Raw genomic sequence first — 20,510 nt, 5'->3', positions numbered from 1 at the left:
ACAACTAAAAGAAAAAGGCAGAAAAAGCGATTTGCAGGATCTGCTAACACACCCACCCTCCACACCACACCACACCACACACACACACACACAAAAAAACATCATTTGGGGTGAGTTGGAGGTAATTAACTCTAAGTACAAAAAAGGGGGTTGATTTCAATGGTGATACTATGTGATTATCCACTAATGCTTTTAAAAAAACCATGCAGGGAAGAGAAAAGGCAAGAAAAGAACCGCCTCGGGGTAAACACACGTCCATAGAGCTCTGGGCAGATCCAGAGCGAGAGAAAGACCGAGAGGAAAAACAGCAGCTTGTCATCTCTTCCCACCAAACTACAGGCCCACATCCCTGTCTTTTTCATCCCCTCTAATCCAGGGAATTCTGAAAAGATGAACTCATTCCTCCACAGCACTCCTGCCAGACCCTTTAACCAGAGAGGGAAACGGAGAGACAGGACAGAGAGAGAGAGAGAGAGAGAGAGAGAGAGAGAGAGAGAGAGAGAGAGAGAGAGAGAGAGAGAGAGAGAGAGAGAGAGAGAGAGAGACTGTTGCTTTGGAAATTATGTGATCCTAACATTCATGGCAGTGAAGCTTTCTTGAATTGAACTGAACTGAGCGAGAGAGAGAGAGAGAGAGAGAGATGGAGAGGGAGGGAATGGAGGGGGAGTCTGTCTGAGTCTCTTATCCTGTGCCAAGGATTAGATTCCCTCCAGCTATTAGACTGTACCACTGCGCTGACAGGCAGAGGGGGAGAAAGACAAGAGAGTGTTTATGTGAGCAGGAGAAACAGAACAGTGAAGTTTTATGGTGGACAGAATTCATCTTTTGACACCACTCTTGACAGGCCTGGGCATTCTTCTTCTCACTGGGGTCAGAGAGGGAAGCTGGAATTACGGTTGCCTGGACCAGGGGAAAAAGTGAAACATAACAAACAATGCAGGAATACTTTCCTCCCTCTCGCCTCTCTTTGGTACGGCTCTGATTTTTTAGACAACTATCACTACAGGGCGACTTACAACACACTAACGGGCCACATTTAGGCTGGCGTCTGTGCTATCTCTGCCATCAAAGACTGCTTTATCAGCCAGACACACTAACTGGGGCGGCACTCTCACACAGATGGGTTTCTTTCTCTTTGACCCGTTCTCCTTTTCTTTCCTTCACTTCATTAATTTTAGAGTCTTTACTATTTTCTCAGGCTCCTTGTTTCCATTGCTGGGCTATAAAGTGGTCAGACAACATATCTAAAAAGGCGGAAAAAAATCAATGTAATCATGCAGAGTGCACAACTTTCTATACCATTTCTCTGAAAGGAAAGGAAACTATTGGATTAAAGACACCATGACCGTTTTGGGGCTGCTTTGAGGTCATCTGTATGCAAGTGCTAATTTAACTTTTAGTAGATATACATATTTAAAATACAACAAGTTGTTTTTCCTTTCAGGAAAACAGACCGAAAATACTGACTCATTTTGCACTACACAGATTTTTGCCCAATTAAATGCTCTCTAGAATGACAATGTGCTTTCCTTTAATACCACCTGCAACCGCCAACAGGGAGCAAAATCATGGTTCATGTCTGACATAACTAAAGCTAATTGGTGAACTTCCTGTTTATACAGGAAATACATCAACATTGAAATTAAAACTGCTCATCGAGCCAAGAGATAAAACAACATTCAAATATGTCCTTTGTGTATATATATATATACATACATATTTATAAATGGGATCTATAAGGGTGACAAACAGTTAAAAAAAAAAAAAACATTCACATTGGGCTGCACAACTGACAAAATTCACAATTGTCGATTACTTAGTATTGAAATCATGATTATTAATTTAGCTTAATATAATTTTTATTAAAATTTTGTGTAGGGCAATGCATGACGTATTATTTTGTCCAGATCAAATCTGCAAATCTACTTTTCAAATCTACATTTCAAATAAATAATAATTAGTCACTGCATTTAAGCATTTACTTGTCTGTGATTGGTTACAATGCAGGTTAACATGCAAATAGACTATGACACAGCAGGACGAGATAAAAATGAATTGCTGTAATTAACATTTTTCATGATTCAATGCAGAAACCATAATTATTATTCCTTATTACATAACTTGTGCAGCCCTTAATTAGGCCAAGAAAGGACTATGCAATCTCAATATGTTTTGAATTTATTACAATGCAAATAAACAGAATTCACAGCCTAGAATTACAGACTGCAAGCGGATTGCACTGCAAATGGCGAGCATATATTTTAATCCCTTCGCTATGGCTCTATAGCGTTAATGACGACTTGGTCAAATGTGTCCAAGATTCACACCTCAGACCCATATAAAGCAGAGCTTAGCTAGTCAGATTCACTGAGTATCGCTGCTGCCCTGCCTCTCCGGATTCCTTAACACTCACTAGTGTTGACATTTCAACACATGGGCCATCTGAGCCCAGAGCAACAAATGAACGAATATGCGGTCTCCCCAGGTCAGATTGCTGGGCCTCAGCAATGATTTCCACAGCCGAGTCAAACGGTGCAAAGACCCACAGATCTGTGTACTGATCTCCACGGGTGAGACTTAGCCAGGACTGGGGGTTCCAAACCGAATTCCTTTACCATGAGAACAGACGGGGCAGTGTGAAGGACAAACTCCCAGAAATACAGACCTTGGCTTCTACAGCTTGCTCGCAACATCACACTGCTGCTTCTTCTATAGGAGAGTGTTGGATAGATTATTAGTTTGTGTTTGTATGGGAATGTTTACCACATTCTAGGTGCAATAAAGCAGATTAAAGGTGATTCTGCACAAAATCCAAGAAGCCATGAAAATATGTATTACTTAAAGGGATAAAAATTCTGCAATAAATTACTCACCCTCATGTCATTCCAAACCCGTAAGACTTTCATTCATCTTCGGAACACAAATGAAGATCTTTTTGATGAAATCTAAGAGTTTTGGAGCTGTCGCTCCGTTGACAGCTATGCAACTACCACTTAGACGCTTCAAAAACTTCATAAAGAGATTGTAAAACTCTAGTCCAAATTTTCTGAAGAGCTTTATATGATGAACAGGTTGAATTTAGGCTTTTATTCACATATAAACATTCATCAACTCACACATCAGTTGTGGTAAGCAGAAGCTCAAGCATGTTTGCTTTACGTTTCGAGAACCAATGAGGTTCGTTCTCGTGTTACGCAGCACGTTTGAGCTTCCGCAAGAACCAATGAGATTTGTTCTCACACATCAAGTAGGTTCGGTTTATCTTCTGTTTATGTTTGCCGATCAATGTTTAAATGTGAATAAAAGACTAAATTAAATCTGTTTATCATATAAAGCGATGGAATCTCTTCAGAAAATTGGGACTAAACCGTTCGATTCATATGAATTAGTTTTATGATCTCTTTAAAAAAAAGTCAATGGAGGGACATAAAGCTCTCAGATTTCATCAAAAAGGGACATCATTTATGTTACGAAGATGAACGAAAGTCTTAAAGGTTTGGAACGACATGACGGTGAGTAATTAATGACAGAATTTTCATTTTTGGGTAAACTAACCCTTTAAGCCATAAAGATCTGATGAATTATGAAACCCTTTCACTAATCACTCATCTGTCAGTTGTTAGTCAAAACTTAAATCCAAAGCAAATTACATAGTATACTTCTTATGGGGACACTCCAGCTTTTGAACCTACAATCTTGCCAGACCTTTTACACCACCCTCTAAAAATCAACCCCTTATAAAAAAATAACTAATTACAACAATTTTAACTTTGTTTTTAGCAACAACATCTTAAATGAATGCACTATAATTAGAAGAAACTGGCATGCAATGATTTATGATATTCAACCCATTCTAACTGATGCTGCAAAGACTATCAAAATCAGTCATTTGGAGACTTTTAAAACTAATGTATAGGTTGCAAGACATAAAAACACATATGCATGATAAATTAATCTCAAACATATTGACTACACAGCAGTGTTCCAACAGGCCAAATAATGTCAACTAACCAAAAACTCTCTCCCACTGGTTCCGGAGCAATCCTTATTGTTATTGAAGGAAAACAGGTATGAAAATACAGACTCTCTATTATTCAAGTGATTATAATCTATTAAGTGTAACTTATCAGATAACCAGATTTTGATTACCGCAAATATCCCTGTCATAAAAGATATTTGCCATACATTAATGGAAAATGGGCTCTGGCAGCTGAGCGTTACACAGCAGGTACGGTTTCAGAGTATGGAGTCAGGCCAGTGGTTTTGAGACAGTTCTTGATCTCAGGTTAATTTAGAGCGAAAGCTGTGTATTTGGATACAGCTCATCTGCAAGGTGATGGACACATACTCAGCTCAGATGATGGCATGCTATTGATCGGCCCAATGGATCATAAACACTCAAGTCAATGCATCCTGACAGCCGTGCCGTCTTCGCCTTCTGTTTCAATCACAAAAGCTTGAAGCCACACACATGCGGGAAAGCTACGCAGCTGCTTTCTAAAACAAAGCAAACTGTTTATGTTCCCCTATTAAAAATGCACAGGTGAGCACTTCAAATAGTTTTTGAGGTTTCTGGCTTGTCAACATGAATGGAGAGACAGTTTAAGGCTCCAGGGCTTGGGCTTTGACCTTTAGAAATTGACAGCCTAAGTGATTATAAAGGGTGGGCTCTTCTCTTGCTTTCTGTTTATTGCCAATTCAAAATCTGAATACAAGTTTAGTTTTTCATGCTGATAAGTACACCACAAAGTTTCTGGATTGATAACCGTATTTGAATGAGTGACTGAATCGGAAACTTTGTTTTGATTGACAGTGATAACCAATGGACAAGACAAAATGGGACATTTTACTACTTAATTCAACAGGATTTGCTCTGGTACCGAAATTTTACCGAAATGGTATTGGTACTGACTACTGAAATTTTGGTACCGTGACAACCGTAGCTCAAAATCCATGAAATATCCCACAATAAGCAGAAGTTAATAGGCTTGTTTACTGTGGGCTTTCAAAGTCCTCAATAAGGGCCACTGAGGTATGGCATGAACTCCCCATTGAGGGCTGTAATTGAATTTAGAAAGAGAGACCAAACTCTGGACACAGAGCAAATACATCCAGTTAGTGCGGATCAACTTAGTGTTCCTCTTGCTCTCTGGTGCTTACAAATCCTGTTTTGTGTCTCTGAGGGAGTCTTTTGTTCCACGCTTAGATTGACCAACAGGGCAAACTAAAACAGGTACAGTGTGCTTCGTCATACCACTAATCACATCAGAGAATGTGCTGCGGCTAAGTGAGTGAAAGAGTGAGTGATTGCAGTTTGATCGCCGGGCCTGACTCTCTCTGCCTCTCTTGCTATATCTCTATCTCTCCTTCCCTTATCTGTTTTGCAGTCATTAGCTTGAGGATCAAGGACTCTTAAATGTTAAGAAAAGCAGACGGATCCTTCTAGTCACTAGAATAAGTTGACTATTTTGCAATACCTGTGTGCTGTTTGGTGAAAGATTTTGTCAATGGCAAATTAATTGAATTATTCAATTATTCAAGTTACTTTCTTGACTTCTGTGAGGGTATGATAGAAGTCCCCCTTTTGGACATGCATATCCTGCTTGGTTAGTCTGAATAACATTTCCATAATTTTAAGCAGCAAACACAAGGGGGGGAAAAAAACTCTCCTTGTGGAGTTCTGGAAAAATCCGAAAATATGCCAGTGCCAATATGAGTTAGCCTGACAAGTGCGCACTGCCTTCAACCCTTTTGATCGTAGCACCCGTTTCTAAAACAGGAGAACATCATCATTGCTTGGCCAAACTTGTGGAAAGAAAGAAAGGAAGAAACAGAAAAACAAAATTGAGAAATGAAACATTAAGAAGTCAAAAAACTCATTGCGCAAATGCACTGTGACAAATGTATCCAGTGTGAGAATAACATTACGTCAGAAAATTACTCACACAGTATCTAGAAGACATACACAAAACTGAAAGGAATAGTTCACCTAAAAATCACAAAGAATGAACGAAAAAATGACGGTGAGTAAATTTGAGTGAACTAATCATTTAAAGACTAGCGCTCCTTTGTGCCCCATACACCATGTCTGTTTCTCCATGTCTCTCTCTTAATGAAGGTTAACGTGAGGATGTTGGACTCCATGGGCCCCTGCAGTTAATCCACACAGTGCATTCTGCAGGCAAGAGGAATGCGTTGGCTCTCCCAGTTTTAAAAATACTGGCTGCCATAGGTCCCCACACAACTGTCAATGTTCCTCTGGGGAGGAAGGGGGGAAAACATTCTTCACTTTATTTTAGCTAGGCAATCAAACCGCAGGCCTAAATCACCGCTTGTTCGCCCCGGTGCCAGACTCGGGAATTTATAATTACCGGGAATCCGAAACTGGTTGGAAAATAAAAACGGCCTTTGCATCTACTACTGCCACCTTTTTTTGCCCGCTCCCCTCGGGGCGCAGGCCAGCTGAGGCCGAAAGCAAAAGCTTTTACGGTGACGGTCGCTCAACGGAGTATTGTTCCCCCTTCCTCAGCCTTGAGAGGAGGCTTGCTAAAACACTAAACTAACAGTTGGACATTCCATACATTTTTAATGGCATGGCTGCCTCTTTATTTGTTTCCCTAACCCCGTGGCCCGGACTGAATGAATGGCTCTATTGGAGGAGGCAGGCAGGCGCAGCGGCATACAGGGTGGAGGGAGAGGAGAGATGGGCTGCCCCAGCCTTCCCAGAGCGCATTGCAGGACTCGATCACTCACTCATTACTGGGTGGACTTGGGGGGCAAGTGAGGAAATGATTACCTGTACAAATGGCCAGCATTTTTTCACAAGATCTTCATAGGCGTGTCTTTTAAAATGGACAGATACATTGGTCATATGTTGGATGATAAATAAGCATGCTTCATGTCACTGTGTAAGCCTGGCCTAAACATTTAAATAATAGTAATTAAATAAAAACTTGAATAAAATAGGGGACAGATAAATATTGCACCTGCATTTTGACGCTTTCTGCAAATGCCTGATTGAAATGAAAGCCACACTCAATTACAAGAAAGGGTTATTATCATACCGCCAATAGTGACTCAAAAAGTCATTCTTGATATTGATTTTGTGAAATATGTGAAACTGATATCACAACAATACTGCATAGACAGACAGTCTGAGTTCTTTTGAAAAAAAAAAAAACCCTCCAATACTGCTTAACATCTATGTATAGCGGTCAAACCATGTCATGTGGATAGAAAACATACAATTTAATCAAATATTCCTAAAATCCAACTCCAATTCCTCATTAAGAAGGCCGAGTTTCTTGTGCTCACACACATAAACCTACTAGCAAAAACACAATACAGTTTTAACGAGACAAAATTTGCATGTCTTTTTCAGAATCTGTTGTGGGATACACTTTGTTGTGAATAATTCTGCTGTCTGCTACTGGCTGATGAGCATTTGTTTGCCTTGTTTATGTGTGTTATGTAAGGGGAAGAGGAAGTCGGTCATTCAGGACAGGAACACACGATCAAGGAGAACTGTATGGTATAGCCATGATTGCACGGTACCGCCTGTGTTATATTTACATACTGTGCATCTCTCCGTCAAAATGAAAAAACATAACATAACTTGAAATCAAACGAATGCCACACAGACACATGTATTCTCACACACGTATACGAAAGCACATCCTAACTCATCACCTCCAGACCGCTGGGCTTCTCTTCAACATTCCTCAGCTTCCCCCTGCCGTCAAAGGGGTAGTTGAGCAGCCACTGCACTACAAAACCCAGGCAAGCTTTTTAAAACAGGATGTTTGGCTGAGGCCTCCTTCCCCTCAAATAAACAATCCGCAGAACCTGATTTTCTGGAGGCAGGGTGGAAGTACTCCAGTCACATTATTTCCACATCCCGTATCCTGGAGCACTTGGGGCCCTGGGGGAGTGTGGGCAGGCTCTGGGGCTGCGGTGGAAACCCGAGGCCCCGTGCCAGGCAACGGGAATAGGGGAGAGGGAGAAAAAAGATAAAAGGAGGGAAAGAGCGAGAGGGGGAGAGATACCAAGGCTGGCCGAGTTGAGGGAACATAAGGGGGAGGGCAAAAGGGTGGCCCAGCACTGTCCACCCCACCGACCGTGGCTCATTTTTCACTGGCATAGTAACACCGTTACAGAGGCAGGGCAGGGTGTGCGTGTGTGGGACTGTTCTGTCTTTCTGTAATATGGACTGGCATATGGGTTTTTAGGAAAGAGAGTGGAAACTGAAACAGTCCCATTGCAGAACTGTTTAGACGCATAAACTTATATAACTCATCATCCGTAGTTTTGCTGTAAATGATTTAATACAGCTGATGTCACTCCCATGATCCTAGTTTACCTCAGCAACGGACGAAATACAGTGCAGTTAAAGTCTTCACATTCAGAAAGGTCTGTAATCTTTCTCACATTCAGTGGTTTGAAGGAAACTGTCATCCAAAAATTCAAGTTGTCAACTTACACACCCTCATTTCTTGAACATGATGGGAAGTTTGAATGAGTGCTCTTTTAATAATATCGATATACTATTATAGTTATTCATATTTTGAATAATCATATATTTTTATATTTGCAGTTTTCATTTTATTTATAGTGTAATTTTTTTAGTAATTATGTTATGTGCGTTTTGTCATTTTTATTAATTATTGTTTCTAAAGTTTTACGATTTTTTTTATTTTAGTTTTGGTTTCATTTCAGTTAATAACTGTATTCTTTGAAATTAAACTTATTTCAGTTAGTTGCCAAGGCAACATTTCTAATTTTCATTTAGTTTAAGATTATTAAGTAACTACAACACTGTTTTTAATATGCAGAAACTCAAATTAAATTTGAGAAAGCAAGATTAACTTTAATTTCAAACTGTTACACAGGACAGTCATTTGGCTTCAGAATACTGGGGTGATTTTTATGGTACTTTCACAATGCTTTTTTTTTTTTACTGCTTGATAGTGTTCCTTGTTCTTATGTATAGAAAAGAGCAACGTAAATGTTCTTTAAAATTTGGGTGAGTAAAGGATGACAGAACTTGAATTTTGGGGTGAATGATCCCTTTAAAAGCCTGAAAGCTCTGAAAGATTTAGGCATTGACAATGAAAAGAATCTGAAATACAGTCTAGGTATATTCAGGCATCTGCAAGCCAGCTAATAAGTAGAAGGGAAGTCATCACATGCCTTTTTAAGGCTGTTCGAAATCTATGGATGCAATCAAATCAGTGGTAACCAGCACGCCGTCACATGCTTCGATTACTTTGTGTAATTGTTGTACTTCCAGATGCCCTTTTGATGCACTGTAGAAATGAGGTCAGGTCAGACTTAGACAGACTAGCATGTGTGTAGTGCTGCCAGTTTATCAACAACAACAAAAAAGTCTGTTTTGTGATTCTCTGAGAGGGAAAGTATGTGATTATGCTTGTGTCAGGCTATCAGTCAAAACAAAACACATACTGGCCTGTAAAATGGCACTTTTATGAAAACAAAGACAAGAAGTTGTGCTGTCGATGCTGTGATCATCCGATGGTTCCTTGAGGTAGCAATGCTACCTGTTCTGCTCAGTTCGGATTCAACAAATGTAATACTTCATGACGCTAACTCCTTTTCCACTAAAATGATGCAAATGTTGCTCTCTGAACCAGCAAGTCTGAGCAAAACCAAAATAGATCCAGAATGTAACATTGTAACATCCAACACCAGCAGTAACATTCTGTTGATTGGGGGGGGGAGGTCTCACTGGCTTTGGTTTTCAGTGAACAGTTGAATGAGGCTGTCAATGCTTTCCATTTTTAAGACACTGATAGACCTCAATTAGGGACGCCAGCCAGGCTGTGATCTACTCCCCAAAAACAGTGAGGGCAGTGTAAACATCACAAAGCACCAAGAGAGAACCCAGAGTAAAATTACAGAACACCAAACCAATCCTCTCTATACCTGACTGAGCCTTTCCTCCTACTCAGGCCAGAACGGCTCTTCATAAACCTACCCGCACAGCCAACCGACCGCTTTTCCTACTTTCCCAAGAAAAATAAACACAACAAAACATAATGGCTCCACAGGGTTCCTCAGAGGGATGTGGGGTCTCTCTTAAAGCGATGACACAACCACAGTAAGTTCTCACTGTGATTGCAACGTCTCAGGGTATGAACGCATATGCATGAAAACATGTTGCGTTTGCTTCTTTTTTTCCCATCCGGTGACAAATTCTGGTGGGTTTATTAGGGTGCATCTCTCAGCTGTAGCACATGACTGGTCTGAAAATGATTTGTAAACAGCCACTGGTCATCACACAGACTAATAATTACTGGAAAAACAATTATACTGGGATTCAATTGAGAGTTTTTCAATTTACTTCAATTGCTGAATTACTAGCAAAAAGATTTGTTCTCAGAAATTAAAGTAAACAGACAGACAGACATAGATAGATAGATAGATAGATAGATAGATAGATAGATAGATAGATAGATAGATAGATAGATAGATAGATAGATAGATAGATAGATAGATAGATAGATAGATAGATAGATAGATAGATAGATAGATAGATAGAGCGTATCCCATTCAATTCAAAATCATGCCAAAATTGTGCCCACCATTATGATCATGCTGACATTCTCAGTCAGCATCAGAAGCACAGAGTATACGAGGAGACCACCTCCTCCCAATACAGGGACTTGTGAACCTCAAAGATCACAAAAACCCCAATACAGAGAGGAAACACAAACTCACATGCATGCAGTTATACAGGAAGTAATGAGACCTACTTCAAAGAGCATAATTCTGATCTCCACACGGCCACAACAAGGAGTGAGGAAACAGGTGGGCTGCATTACAACCCAGTCACAGCTACAGAATGTGACTGAAACACACACACACATTTTTACAGACACACGTGTAGCACATCACGACCACATGTTTCGACGGCTATGCTTTGAAAACATAGTGAACACTTAATCAATAGCTGTTCGTTGACACAGTGTAGACATCAACTGACAAACACAGTTGCTTTTAAACGAGAGAAACTGCGGGTGAAACGGCGAGCTATAGACATCCAGATACAAACAACACAAACAGACAGAGGTGTACCCAAACACACAGAAGCGCACACATCACAGAAACCAACACAAACATGCAGAAATATTCACATGGATTCCAGAATGTGCCACCAAAAAAAAATAAAAAAAAATGCAGGAAATCTTATGGAAACTCATAAATTTGAGCTGAAAAATCGAACGCAGTGCGCTTCAAACAAACTCATTGAGGCCTCAAGACATCAAAGATCTACTACATAAATAGCCTCAGATGTCAAGTTTGGTCTTTCAAACCAAGACACCAAATTCTCTAAAATCTTGCCCTTGGGCAGCAGGGAGTTTTCATCGGACTCGTTGAGATGTGTTCTGTTGCTATTGTCAGACAGAGTGGATGAGTGTTCAGAGCAGGAGTTACACTCGCCCAGGGGGCTGCAATCTGCTCCCCTCCCACCTTCGGGCCCCCTGGCCTCACTTTTAAGAGCTTTACTAGTTCCTGCATGTGGGTGGGGTGGGATAAGGGACTCAGAGTGGGTGGATGGCCATATGCATGAACGCTTTTAGATCCTAAAGTTTCTTTTCTTTCTTTACAGGTAGCATAAAGGAAAGGGATGAATTTCCATAGGTCACTCTCTCCAAATCTACATACCTTATGTTGGTTTATTTGGACAGAGTCACCTATAATGCCTCACAAAAAAATTATTATGAGCTGTACTGAAAAATACTTTTTTTTTTGCATGCTTAACTAACAAGATTTCCTTGTACGGATACACCGGTATTAATATTCTTGTCAATACATTATTAAAATTAAAAATTACATTTAAAAAACAGTGTAGCAAAAACTTTTTAAAGGTTAAGTGAACGTTAGACAATGGCAAAAGTAAAGACCCGTTCACACCAAGAATGATGACAATAAAGATCACTATATCAACATCCACACCAGCGAACGATATCGTTCTTATTATAATCGTGCGCAGAAGTTTTGTCGCCTTCCGCTTTAAAATGCTCTAGTTCGTTTAAGCAGGATGGATTCTGATTGGCTGTCAATGTTTTTATCATTCATTAGCTGGAAGAAAATAATTTCTCTGTGCCGTTATCATTATAGTTACAGGTGTGGACTGCTATTCTTTTATATTTAGAACTATATCTTTATCATTATAGTTATCGTCATTGGTGAGAATAGCTTTAGATTCTACAAATTAATTTAGGAATCACAACATTATAAATGTACAATATAAAAAAAGAGTATTCATTTCCCAAACATTACATTTAACAGTGATATTAAACCAATTTAAAGGTTAAGTGAGCATTAGATTATGGAAAATGTAATCTATGTGTAAAAAGAGGGGAAATGAGCATGCATTATTACATACTAAATATCAACAATATTTGCTGATAACCAACATGGCACCCTATATTTTTTATAGTATAGGACAATAATAAACATATAGTTGAAAATGATCCCGCATGCAAGCTAAAAAGGCCTATGTACCTACAAGCAAATCATAGTTCACACAGACCCAATCCAGAGAAAAAACATCTCAGCAAGCATTTGACACATCATTTGTTTGCACAAGGAGTGTCGCCAGCCTGTGAAGTGGTGGTGACAGGGTGCATGAAGCCACAAGCTCAGGTAGCTCCTTCTGGGAAAGGGGGCAGATTGACCCGCTCGCTTTGAATGCTATTTCTAGCACTGCAAAACAAGGACTTAGCCTTTCTGTCTCTGCGGCCATGATCCTCCACATACACTGAGCGGTTCCAGTTTTATGAGAGAAACATGTTGGTTTCATTCCATAAGAGGGGAGTGTTTCATCTCAAACCATGACACAAAACTGTTTCTCCTCTATTCTCTCAGTGTGGCCCTTTCACAGGAACGGAAAAAAAAGCCCACTCCGGTCAAGATAGAGCCATAAAGGCTGATCCGTGTGTGCGTGTTCCGATACGCGCCGTTGTGTGCAGAGCGTATAACGTGACTCGGTGTGCTCGAGTGTGTGTCCCTGCGAGCTTGGATCTTATTACAGTTTGATCCCACTCAAATATTTCTGAAAGAAAACAGAGGAGGGGAGGCAAGCTCTATGGCCAGCCAACACGGCCCACTGAACCTCTGCTGGGCTCACAATGAGAGCTTTATCTCCACTCCTAATGGCCTTTAATGAGGAGGAGCAAAGCACAACATAAAAACCAAATTACCTGCAAAGTTTGCTCATTTATTCAAACACACTCCATGGGAACTCGCAGAACTTAGGACAGGGGAAGGAATGCCTTGCTGTTTTCTTTGCATTTTAGACTTTTACCGAGCACTTTACCCCTTCCTGACCCTGCAAACAAATGCAAAACTATGTCTATGGAATAACTGCTGCCCAACTTTGAGATTTGTATTACAAAAAAGGAGACTAAAAGGGAAAACACCCGCTGCATGCTCACTGAAAAAAGTGAGCATGCAGAGGGAAAAAAAAGTAAATATCTGGTGCAAGGTCACCATCACAGGCACGTAGCCTTTGTTTGAACAAAGATGTTACCACATGAGCTCTCCGGGACTGGAAAAAACAGCAACAAGTCTGACAATGGTATCACAGGCCATGCTGACAGAGCAACGCTACATTTCAGAGCCGAAATATTTTTAAATTAGAAAACTCACCTGAGAATTCCCCTTGGGTGACGTTAGGCGAGCTGGCAGCCTCTGTTTCAGTGTAAGACAGTGTGGAATCTGACAGATCTGTGGAGATAAAGGATCTGGTTAGAGTTTGTAGTTAATTAGAAATTTCAAAAAATATTTTTCATTTGATGATACAACTATTGTTAAAATACTGGTAAAAAGCAAAGTTCCATTGATTTAAATGGTTAATATTTATATTATATAAATAATACAGTTTAAAAGATTGGGGGGAGTATGTTTTTTTTTTTATACAAATATAAAACTTTTATTTAGCAAGGATGCATTAAATTGATTATTAATTGATTACATTTATAATTCAATAATTTCAATAATTAAAATTATTTCAAATAAATGTTTTTCTTATGAACATTCTATTCATTAAAGAATCCTGAAGAATCATTCAAATATAAAAACAGTTTTTTAAATTATAATAATATTTCACAATATTACTGTTTTTACTGTATTTGTCATTAACTAAATGCAGCATTGGTGAGCTTAACAGACTTCAAAAACATTAATAAATCTTACGACCCCAAACTTTGAACAGTAGTGTACGATTTATAAAGCGTTTTACATAAAGTTCTGTCAGGACCACTATCGTCAAATACGATTGACAGTTAGCATACACTTTGGATTGGCGGTATGGTTCCGTTCTGGGCAAGAACTCCCTGCGCATCCATGCAGCCTAGCATGGATAAGGGGAATCAGAATGCCAAATCCTGACTGACGAGAGGAGGAGCTGGGGGTGGAGGAGGGTAATTAGATCCTGAGAAACGCAATAGCTGCTGATAACACTTAAGGAGCTTATATATGTATACAGTGATAGCCGTCGTACTCGTATAGGTAGACGTGGATCAGCTGAGAGTCAGTTGACGCGAGCTTGACTAACATGACCTGCCAGAACTGACGCTACACTTTTGTTTGTTCACTAGCATATTAGTTATTGCTTTGCCATTGAGTATCGAGAAATTTCATTGGTATTGGTATAAATGTTGAGCAGAAATATGTATTATCAGGCTGCTCTCTGCCTTCTGAGATGTGGATCTCTAAAAGAAAGCAATCACAATTAACAAGCCGAGCTGCAAACCACCAATGCATCAGTTCCAGATGGTACCCTCTCTCCACCCCACCTCCCGTCGTCAACAGTGTGCCCGATGTTGAGCTATGGCACTGAGAGGATATCCCAGCCCAGTGCCAGGCCCCAGCATCCCTCACAACATACAGGGCCCAGCCCAGGCCGGCTCCAGATTGGCATGCTGAAAATGGGCCTGCCGGATACTGGCTGCAGCCTCCACTGGCTCTCAGTTGGTCACTGTGCCTAATTGCCACCATTAAAATTCTTCACGTTGTTCTACTTTTTGCTTCCCCTTTGGCTCTCCGTAAAGCCAGGGATTCAACCGGTGGATGACAACTGATGGCACTGCCACTGACTTATTTTGGCTAGGTCATTTTGTTACACAGATTACTTTATTAAATTTGTCAGTAAATGATCTCCGATCATCTGTTCCCTCAGAATGTACATGCACAACAACTTAAATACATATTTAATCAGCAATTAGAGCGTGTGTGAAACTTACCCAGTGGCTTGTGTTCTTCGCTGGGGGAAAGTCTTGAGTATGGAGGAGGGGGTGACTCTAAAATATGACAAGAGTATGATTATAATTGGAATAGAAAAATATGGGGAAATTAATTATAGATATATTATTTAATCCTGATAGATTATATAGGGTCTATGACAAAAAACAAACAAAAAAAAAAACATTTATTTTAAATAAAAATACACAATGTTGACAACATGGAGTATTTTCTACGGCACTGTGGAAAATGTATGCATAGGTCCATATGGAATCTGCATACACAAAACTACATAGAAAGTATTTCACATCCCCTGCTCACGTACAGGATTATTAAACATTTTTTGCTAATTTTATAATTCTTTGAAATATCATTAAGAGTGTACTACTCTTATTCATATTATTATTCACATTTTACCATGTTTAACACCATTCCGGAGTTCAATTCCCCAGAATCACAAAGATTTTCACTAAAATCAGAGCAGATAATGTGTGAGAGAAAAAAACGTAAGGCTGCATGTTATACATCAACATTTTGCAACAAATATTACACCTGAAAAACATAAATCTCAAATGCTCAAACTTAATATGTATATCTTAATAGCAGCTCAGTTTAAAACTTTAATTATCTGGTGAATAGCCTATATTCTGACCACTATGTTTTTTTAATTACTAAAATAAAATAAAATAAAATAAAAAACCTCAGATAAAAAAAAACCCTGTTTATCACTGAATTTCGGTGGGCCTGTAAACAAACTTTTTGTAAACACGCATACACAATAATAATGTGCAGCAGTTAAATAGCCTAGGAATATATAAAAATATTTCATTCATTTTAGTCTTGAGGCAAATCTCATCTGAAGCTGAATAAAACACTGCCTGTTTTAGGTGATTCACCATTTAATGGCATGGACATCAATCAAAGATTTTTCCATTTAAAATTAATACAAAATCTAGCCTACTTGTATAAGCCTGTATATAATTAAGTTTTTCATCTTTTAAAAATCATAAAACCTCATCTAGTAACAATGGAAACCACTAAAAGTTCGACGGCACAAAGGGGAAAAAAAAGTCTCTGGACAAGTAATGACCTCGCCTTATGGTAGTGGGGGAAAAAGAAAAGCATAATGTGGACTGTCTCTTTAAGAGTGGCGGCAGTAATTGCCAGGATCCTAAACTCAGTCACTCAGATACACAGCGAGTCAGTCTGGCGCCAGTTGTATGCAAACTGTATATTACCGCCACTCCTTCACCTAAATAGCATGAGGGGTCCTCCTCAGGAAAAAAGCGACTTTTAAAGCTCAACTTGAAACTGATATCATTTCAAAGCGATAAAGTCTTTGCAAAAAAAGGAAACGTAGCCTAAACACTGCCATCTAATAAAGCTACAACAAACACAAAGCAAAATAAAAGTATGTATCGCTAAACATTGATAGTAAATGATAGTTTCTTTATAGCCCTTGCTAAATACATGGAAATGTTTGCTTAAACACTGTTTTAGGCTACGTGATAAATGCTGTCACGGGCATAGGGCAACACCTGAACAATAGGATTTCTCTCTTTAACGTCGTCTGTGAAAATTAACCTTGAAAAAACCCGTCACAGCCATTGATGGAGTTTGAAGATTGAGAGGGCTCTGTTGTTCAATCGCATGAAAGAAATACCATCTTCATGGGGACACGCATGAGCGCCTGTGAGCTATGTGTGTCTCTACAGAGAACAGAGGGGAGAGAGAGGGGCTGCTGTCTCCCTCAAGCGTCTCTGCTCTGAGAAACTCCAATAAAACGCTGAGCAAAGAGTGTAATTGTCAGCTTGAAGCCTTTGATTAAAAAGTATCTCTTAATATGTGAGGATTTATTATGGAGAAACTGACTTATAGGTTGCCAAGTGCCTCAGGTTTCCAATGGTATCTTCACAAGATGTCAATCTATACTGTCAATGAATGCTAGGAATTCTAACCGTTAACCCATCAATCTGTGGAATTTTACTCTACTCTGCTTTTTTTCCCCCCTTTTTTGAGACTAGAGATTTGGTTGAGATAGACTAAACATGTCACAATAACATCTGAAATGTAGAAATGAACAATTATTGGTGATTATGGGCCTTGTGAGAGGAAATAATCCAGCAGTTGACTATAGCCTATTATTGCTAAATGACTTAACTAAGGAACTGGTAGGATTGAAAACGTTTTTTAAGCTTCTTGAACCACTTGGTTCTCAAGGAAAATTCTCTAAAAAAATAGCCTATAGGCTATAATAACTACACTCTAACCAATTATTCTACTGCTCAACTATTTGAGGCAACTAATTGGAGAATATTACCTATTGAACAGCAGAAAATTAATAAACCCAGTAGAGTAATTGTATCAAGGATAAGGTCACAAAATCTTCAATTCAGTAGCTGCAATTAAGACGATTAAAAACGCCATGCATTTTTATGTAGGTTAATTATGTTTGTATTTTATTTCTGCCAATGTAGTTTCCTGGTAACAACTTGATTGTTGGGAAATACAATGAAGAAACAGAAAATTAAAACAGTACAGTACAGAGCTTGTACATTATGGATAATGTGCAAATTCAAAATGTATTTATTTAAGTCACTGTTGTCAATACTAAAGCACCGAAACGTAATTGCTTACTTTTTAATAAGAACACTAGCCAATTTTTTTTTTTACACTGAAAAGCAACGCTAAATTCTTCTTTGCTACTGCACTCAATTTTATCAATGGCATTCTGTAGTATATGAATCACTGTAACAACACAGCTCCAATGCAACTGTTGGGGAAACCCTGAGGAAAGAGCTTTGGCATTGCAGCAGGTGTAAAGCAAAGCATAATAATGAGAAATATAGCCTAAGTTTTAGCCATAATAATCGCCAAAGGGATCTTCGCTTACCTGGCCCACAGAGTCGGCTGTAATGATATGGATTGCAGCACACCACCGGACCGTCCTGAGCTCCGAAGCTCTTGCACTCACAGAGCGCTTTAAGCTGGGCCGTGTGCTGCAGGTCTGACCACCGATAAAGCTTACAGATGAGCAGCTGTGGAGGAGCCATGTGGCCGCCTAACCGCAGCTCGGTCCGCGATACCATCACGCAGTCGCTCGGCATCCCTCCTTTGGACTCCACGGCTTCCAACAAAGTATCCAAGGTTTTCTCCTTTAGCCTTTTTAATAGCGAATAGGTGGCGGTCTTGAGCTCCTGCTCCATGACGGAGCGAGGTTTCGTCTCCTGGCTCTCAAGAGGACCGGGGTCCCGAGAAGAACCAATGTTCCTCAGCACGAACTGGCACGAGCCAGGCTCCGGGTTTCTAGATCCAGAATGATGGTCCCGATCTTTAAATAAACAGCAAGTGACTGTTCTACAATCGCTGTCCTGCACAGACCGAGGGCTTCCCATCGTACACACCGTACCCCCATCTTGGTCCAAAACGCCCCCTGAGGTGCCACCACCGCTGCTCTCAGTGGGATTCCTCGTACACACTTCCCCATAGTCCACGCCAGGCGACCCGCTCGGGGTCATCGGTCTGAACTCCGTCTTGGGAATTTTCTCTGGGTTGGTGCCAAGCAGATCGTCTCGAGACCCCTCGCCGCTTTTGCCATATCCATCGCCCCCCTCTTTATCTGGAATCAAACGGCTTCTCCAGAGTCGCCGCACAAGACCTGAGCGTTTCGTCCTGAACATACGACAACTTGAAACTCTAGATGAGTTATTTACGTTCAGATCTTAGCGATTTAAAACTATTTCTGAGCTCGTGCAACATTAATGTTGGTCGAATGCCGTGCAGCGCGTGCACACAGCCGAGCACCATATATTGGTGGCAAAACCACAACATTAGTTTTGAAGGCACAATGTTATATTGCATTAAAAACAGAAAACGTCAAACAACCGCAAGGCTACACAGAAACGCATTCATCCTAGAAGAACGCTGTCAGTAGCCTACATGTGAACACCGTTTGGAAAGTTTTTAGATTTTAAATGCACTAAGGGTTTTAACTACAGCAAATACATTTGTTGTTAAAAAAAAAAAAAGGCTACGCGAAAGGCTACACTAGTCGCGCGCTCTCAAATGTTTTCGGACTTTGAAACACGTTCAAATCCACTCTTCAACAGCGGGTCTGGTGACATGAATGAAGCTGCTCCTCGGCGAATTAAATCCACAGACAATTCCTCACAGAATTCACTATTCCGGTTGTTTTCCACTATTCCAGCGCACTCTTTTTTGCGATCCAAAAATATCCTTATGCGCGCGCCGGGGCCAGAAAAAGGAACAATCCGTGGACTTATAGTGTGCTTCTGGTTCCGTGTTCAGACCTGGTCAAACTGCAACCCAGATCTCTCTCTCTTTCTCCGTTTCTCTCCCTTTTTCCTTTTTTTCTCTCCCTGTCACACACACACACATACACACACACACATAGGGCCCCCGAGGAGAGCGATGGAGCCATTGGCTGACTACCATCATGTGCTAGTCTAGACACTTTGGCGGCTCTGAGCTGCACTGATTGTTGCGCAAACAAGGTTTCAAGTTTCTTAACTCTTAAAGGCGTAACATCCATCTACTTCTATTTCTTCATATATCCTAAGATGATTGTTTATTCTAAGCAGAAGAAGAATTGCGAGTAAATTAGAACTAATGTAAAAATCCAAGAATTATTTAACAAACATTTCCAAGATGATGTCAATGCGACTTCACTGCGGTCATAACTTTATTTCGAGTTTTGTGGAGTCGGAAGCTGTTTGCATGTGTCTACATTCTACAACTTACAATTATTCTTTTTTAATACAAAAGATCATTTAGCATACGATATTCTACAATGGGATCTGCACAGGATAATAACAAACCGTTCAAAGTCTTTAAAGGTGCACTCAGAAAGTTTTTATTTATATTTAGCAGCCTCTTAATTACTGCAAAAGTACAATAAGTTTTGGACATTATACTGACACCTATAGGCTTGGATGCATTAAGTTTGTCCATCTTTATTTTTTGTCTATATTTTCTCATATTACACATGAAAATATGGAAAAAAATATGACCTCTTAAAGAGAGAATTAGCAATGTGGTGGCTACGGTTTTAGTATTATTATTTGTATTACTATTACTTGTAGTATTTAATTCACTTGGATGACGTGGTGTCAACATGAAGGTGCCCATGAAGGGGCAACCTTCTCCATGTAGAATAAAACAGCTTTTTAGTTTCACATGAGTGACAAATGTGCTATTCATTTCATTATCCGTTAAACATTTTT

General features: G+C 39.8%; 1 protein-coding gene across 1 annotated transcript in view; it reads right to left on the bottom strand.

Moving 5' to 3' along the window:
* The window catches only part of smad6b (SMAD family member 6b), a 28,431-nt gene extending 8,681 nt beyond the window's left edge, over nucleotides 1-19,750 (bottom strand). Inside the window, exons 1-3 of the mRNA XM_079874076.1 lie at nucleotides 18,161-19,750; nucleotides 15,270-15,326; nucleotides 13,675-13,752 (exon numbers count right to left, since the gene is read on the bottom strand). Coding sequence (XP_079730202.1) covers nucleotides 13,675-13,752; nucleotides 15,270-15,326; nucleotides 18,161-18,947 — 922 coding nt within the window. The 5' untranslated portion in view covers nucleotides 18,948-19,750. The remainder of the gene's footprint in view (nucleotides 1-13,674; nucleotides 13,753-15,269; nucleotides 15,327-18,160) is intronic.
* Between the last annotated feature and the right edge of the window lie 760 nt (nucleotides 19,751-20,510).

The sequence above is a fragment of the Squalius cephalus genome (assembly GCF_949319135.1).
Source record: "Squalius cephalus genome assembly, chromosome: 6".
NCBI classification, from domain to species: Eukaryota; Metazoa; Chordata; class Actinopteri; order Cypriniformes; family Leuciscidae; genus Squalius; species Squalius cephalus.
Note: the sequence above shows the minus strand (reverse complement) of the source record. Positions and strands in the feature narration are given on the sequence as shown.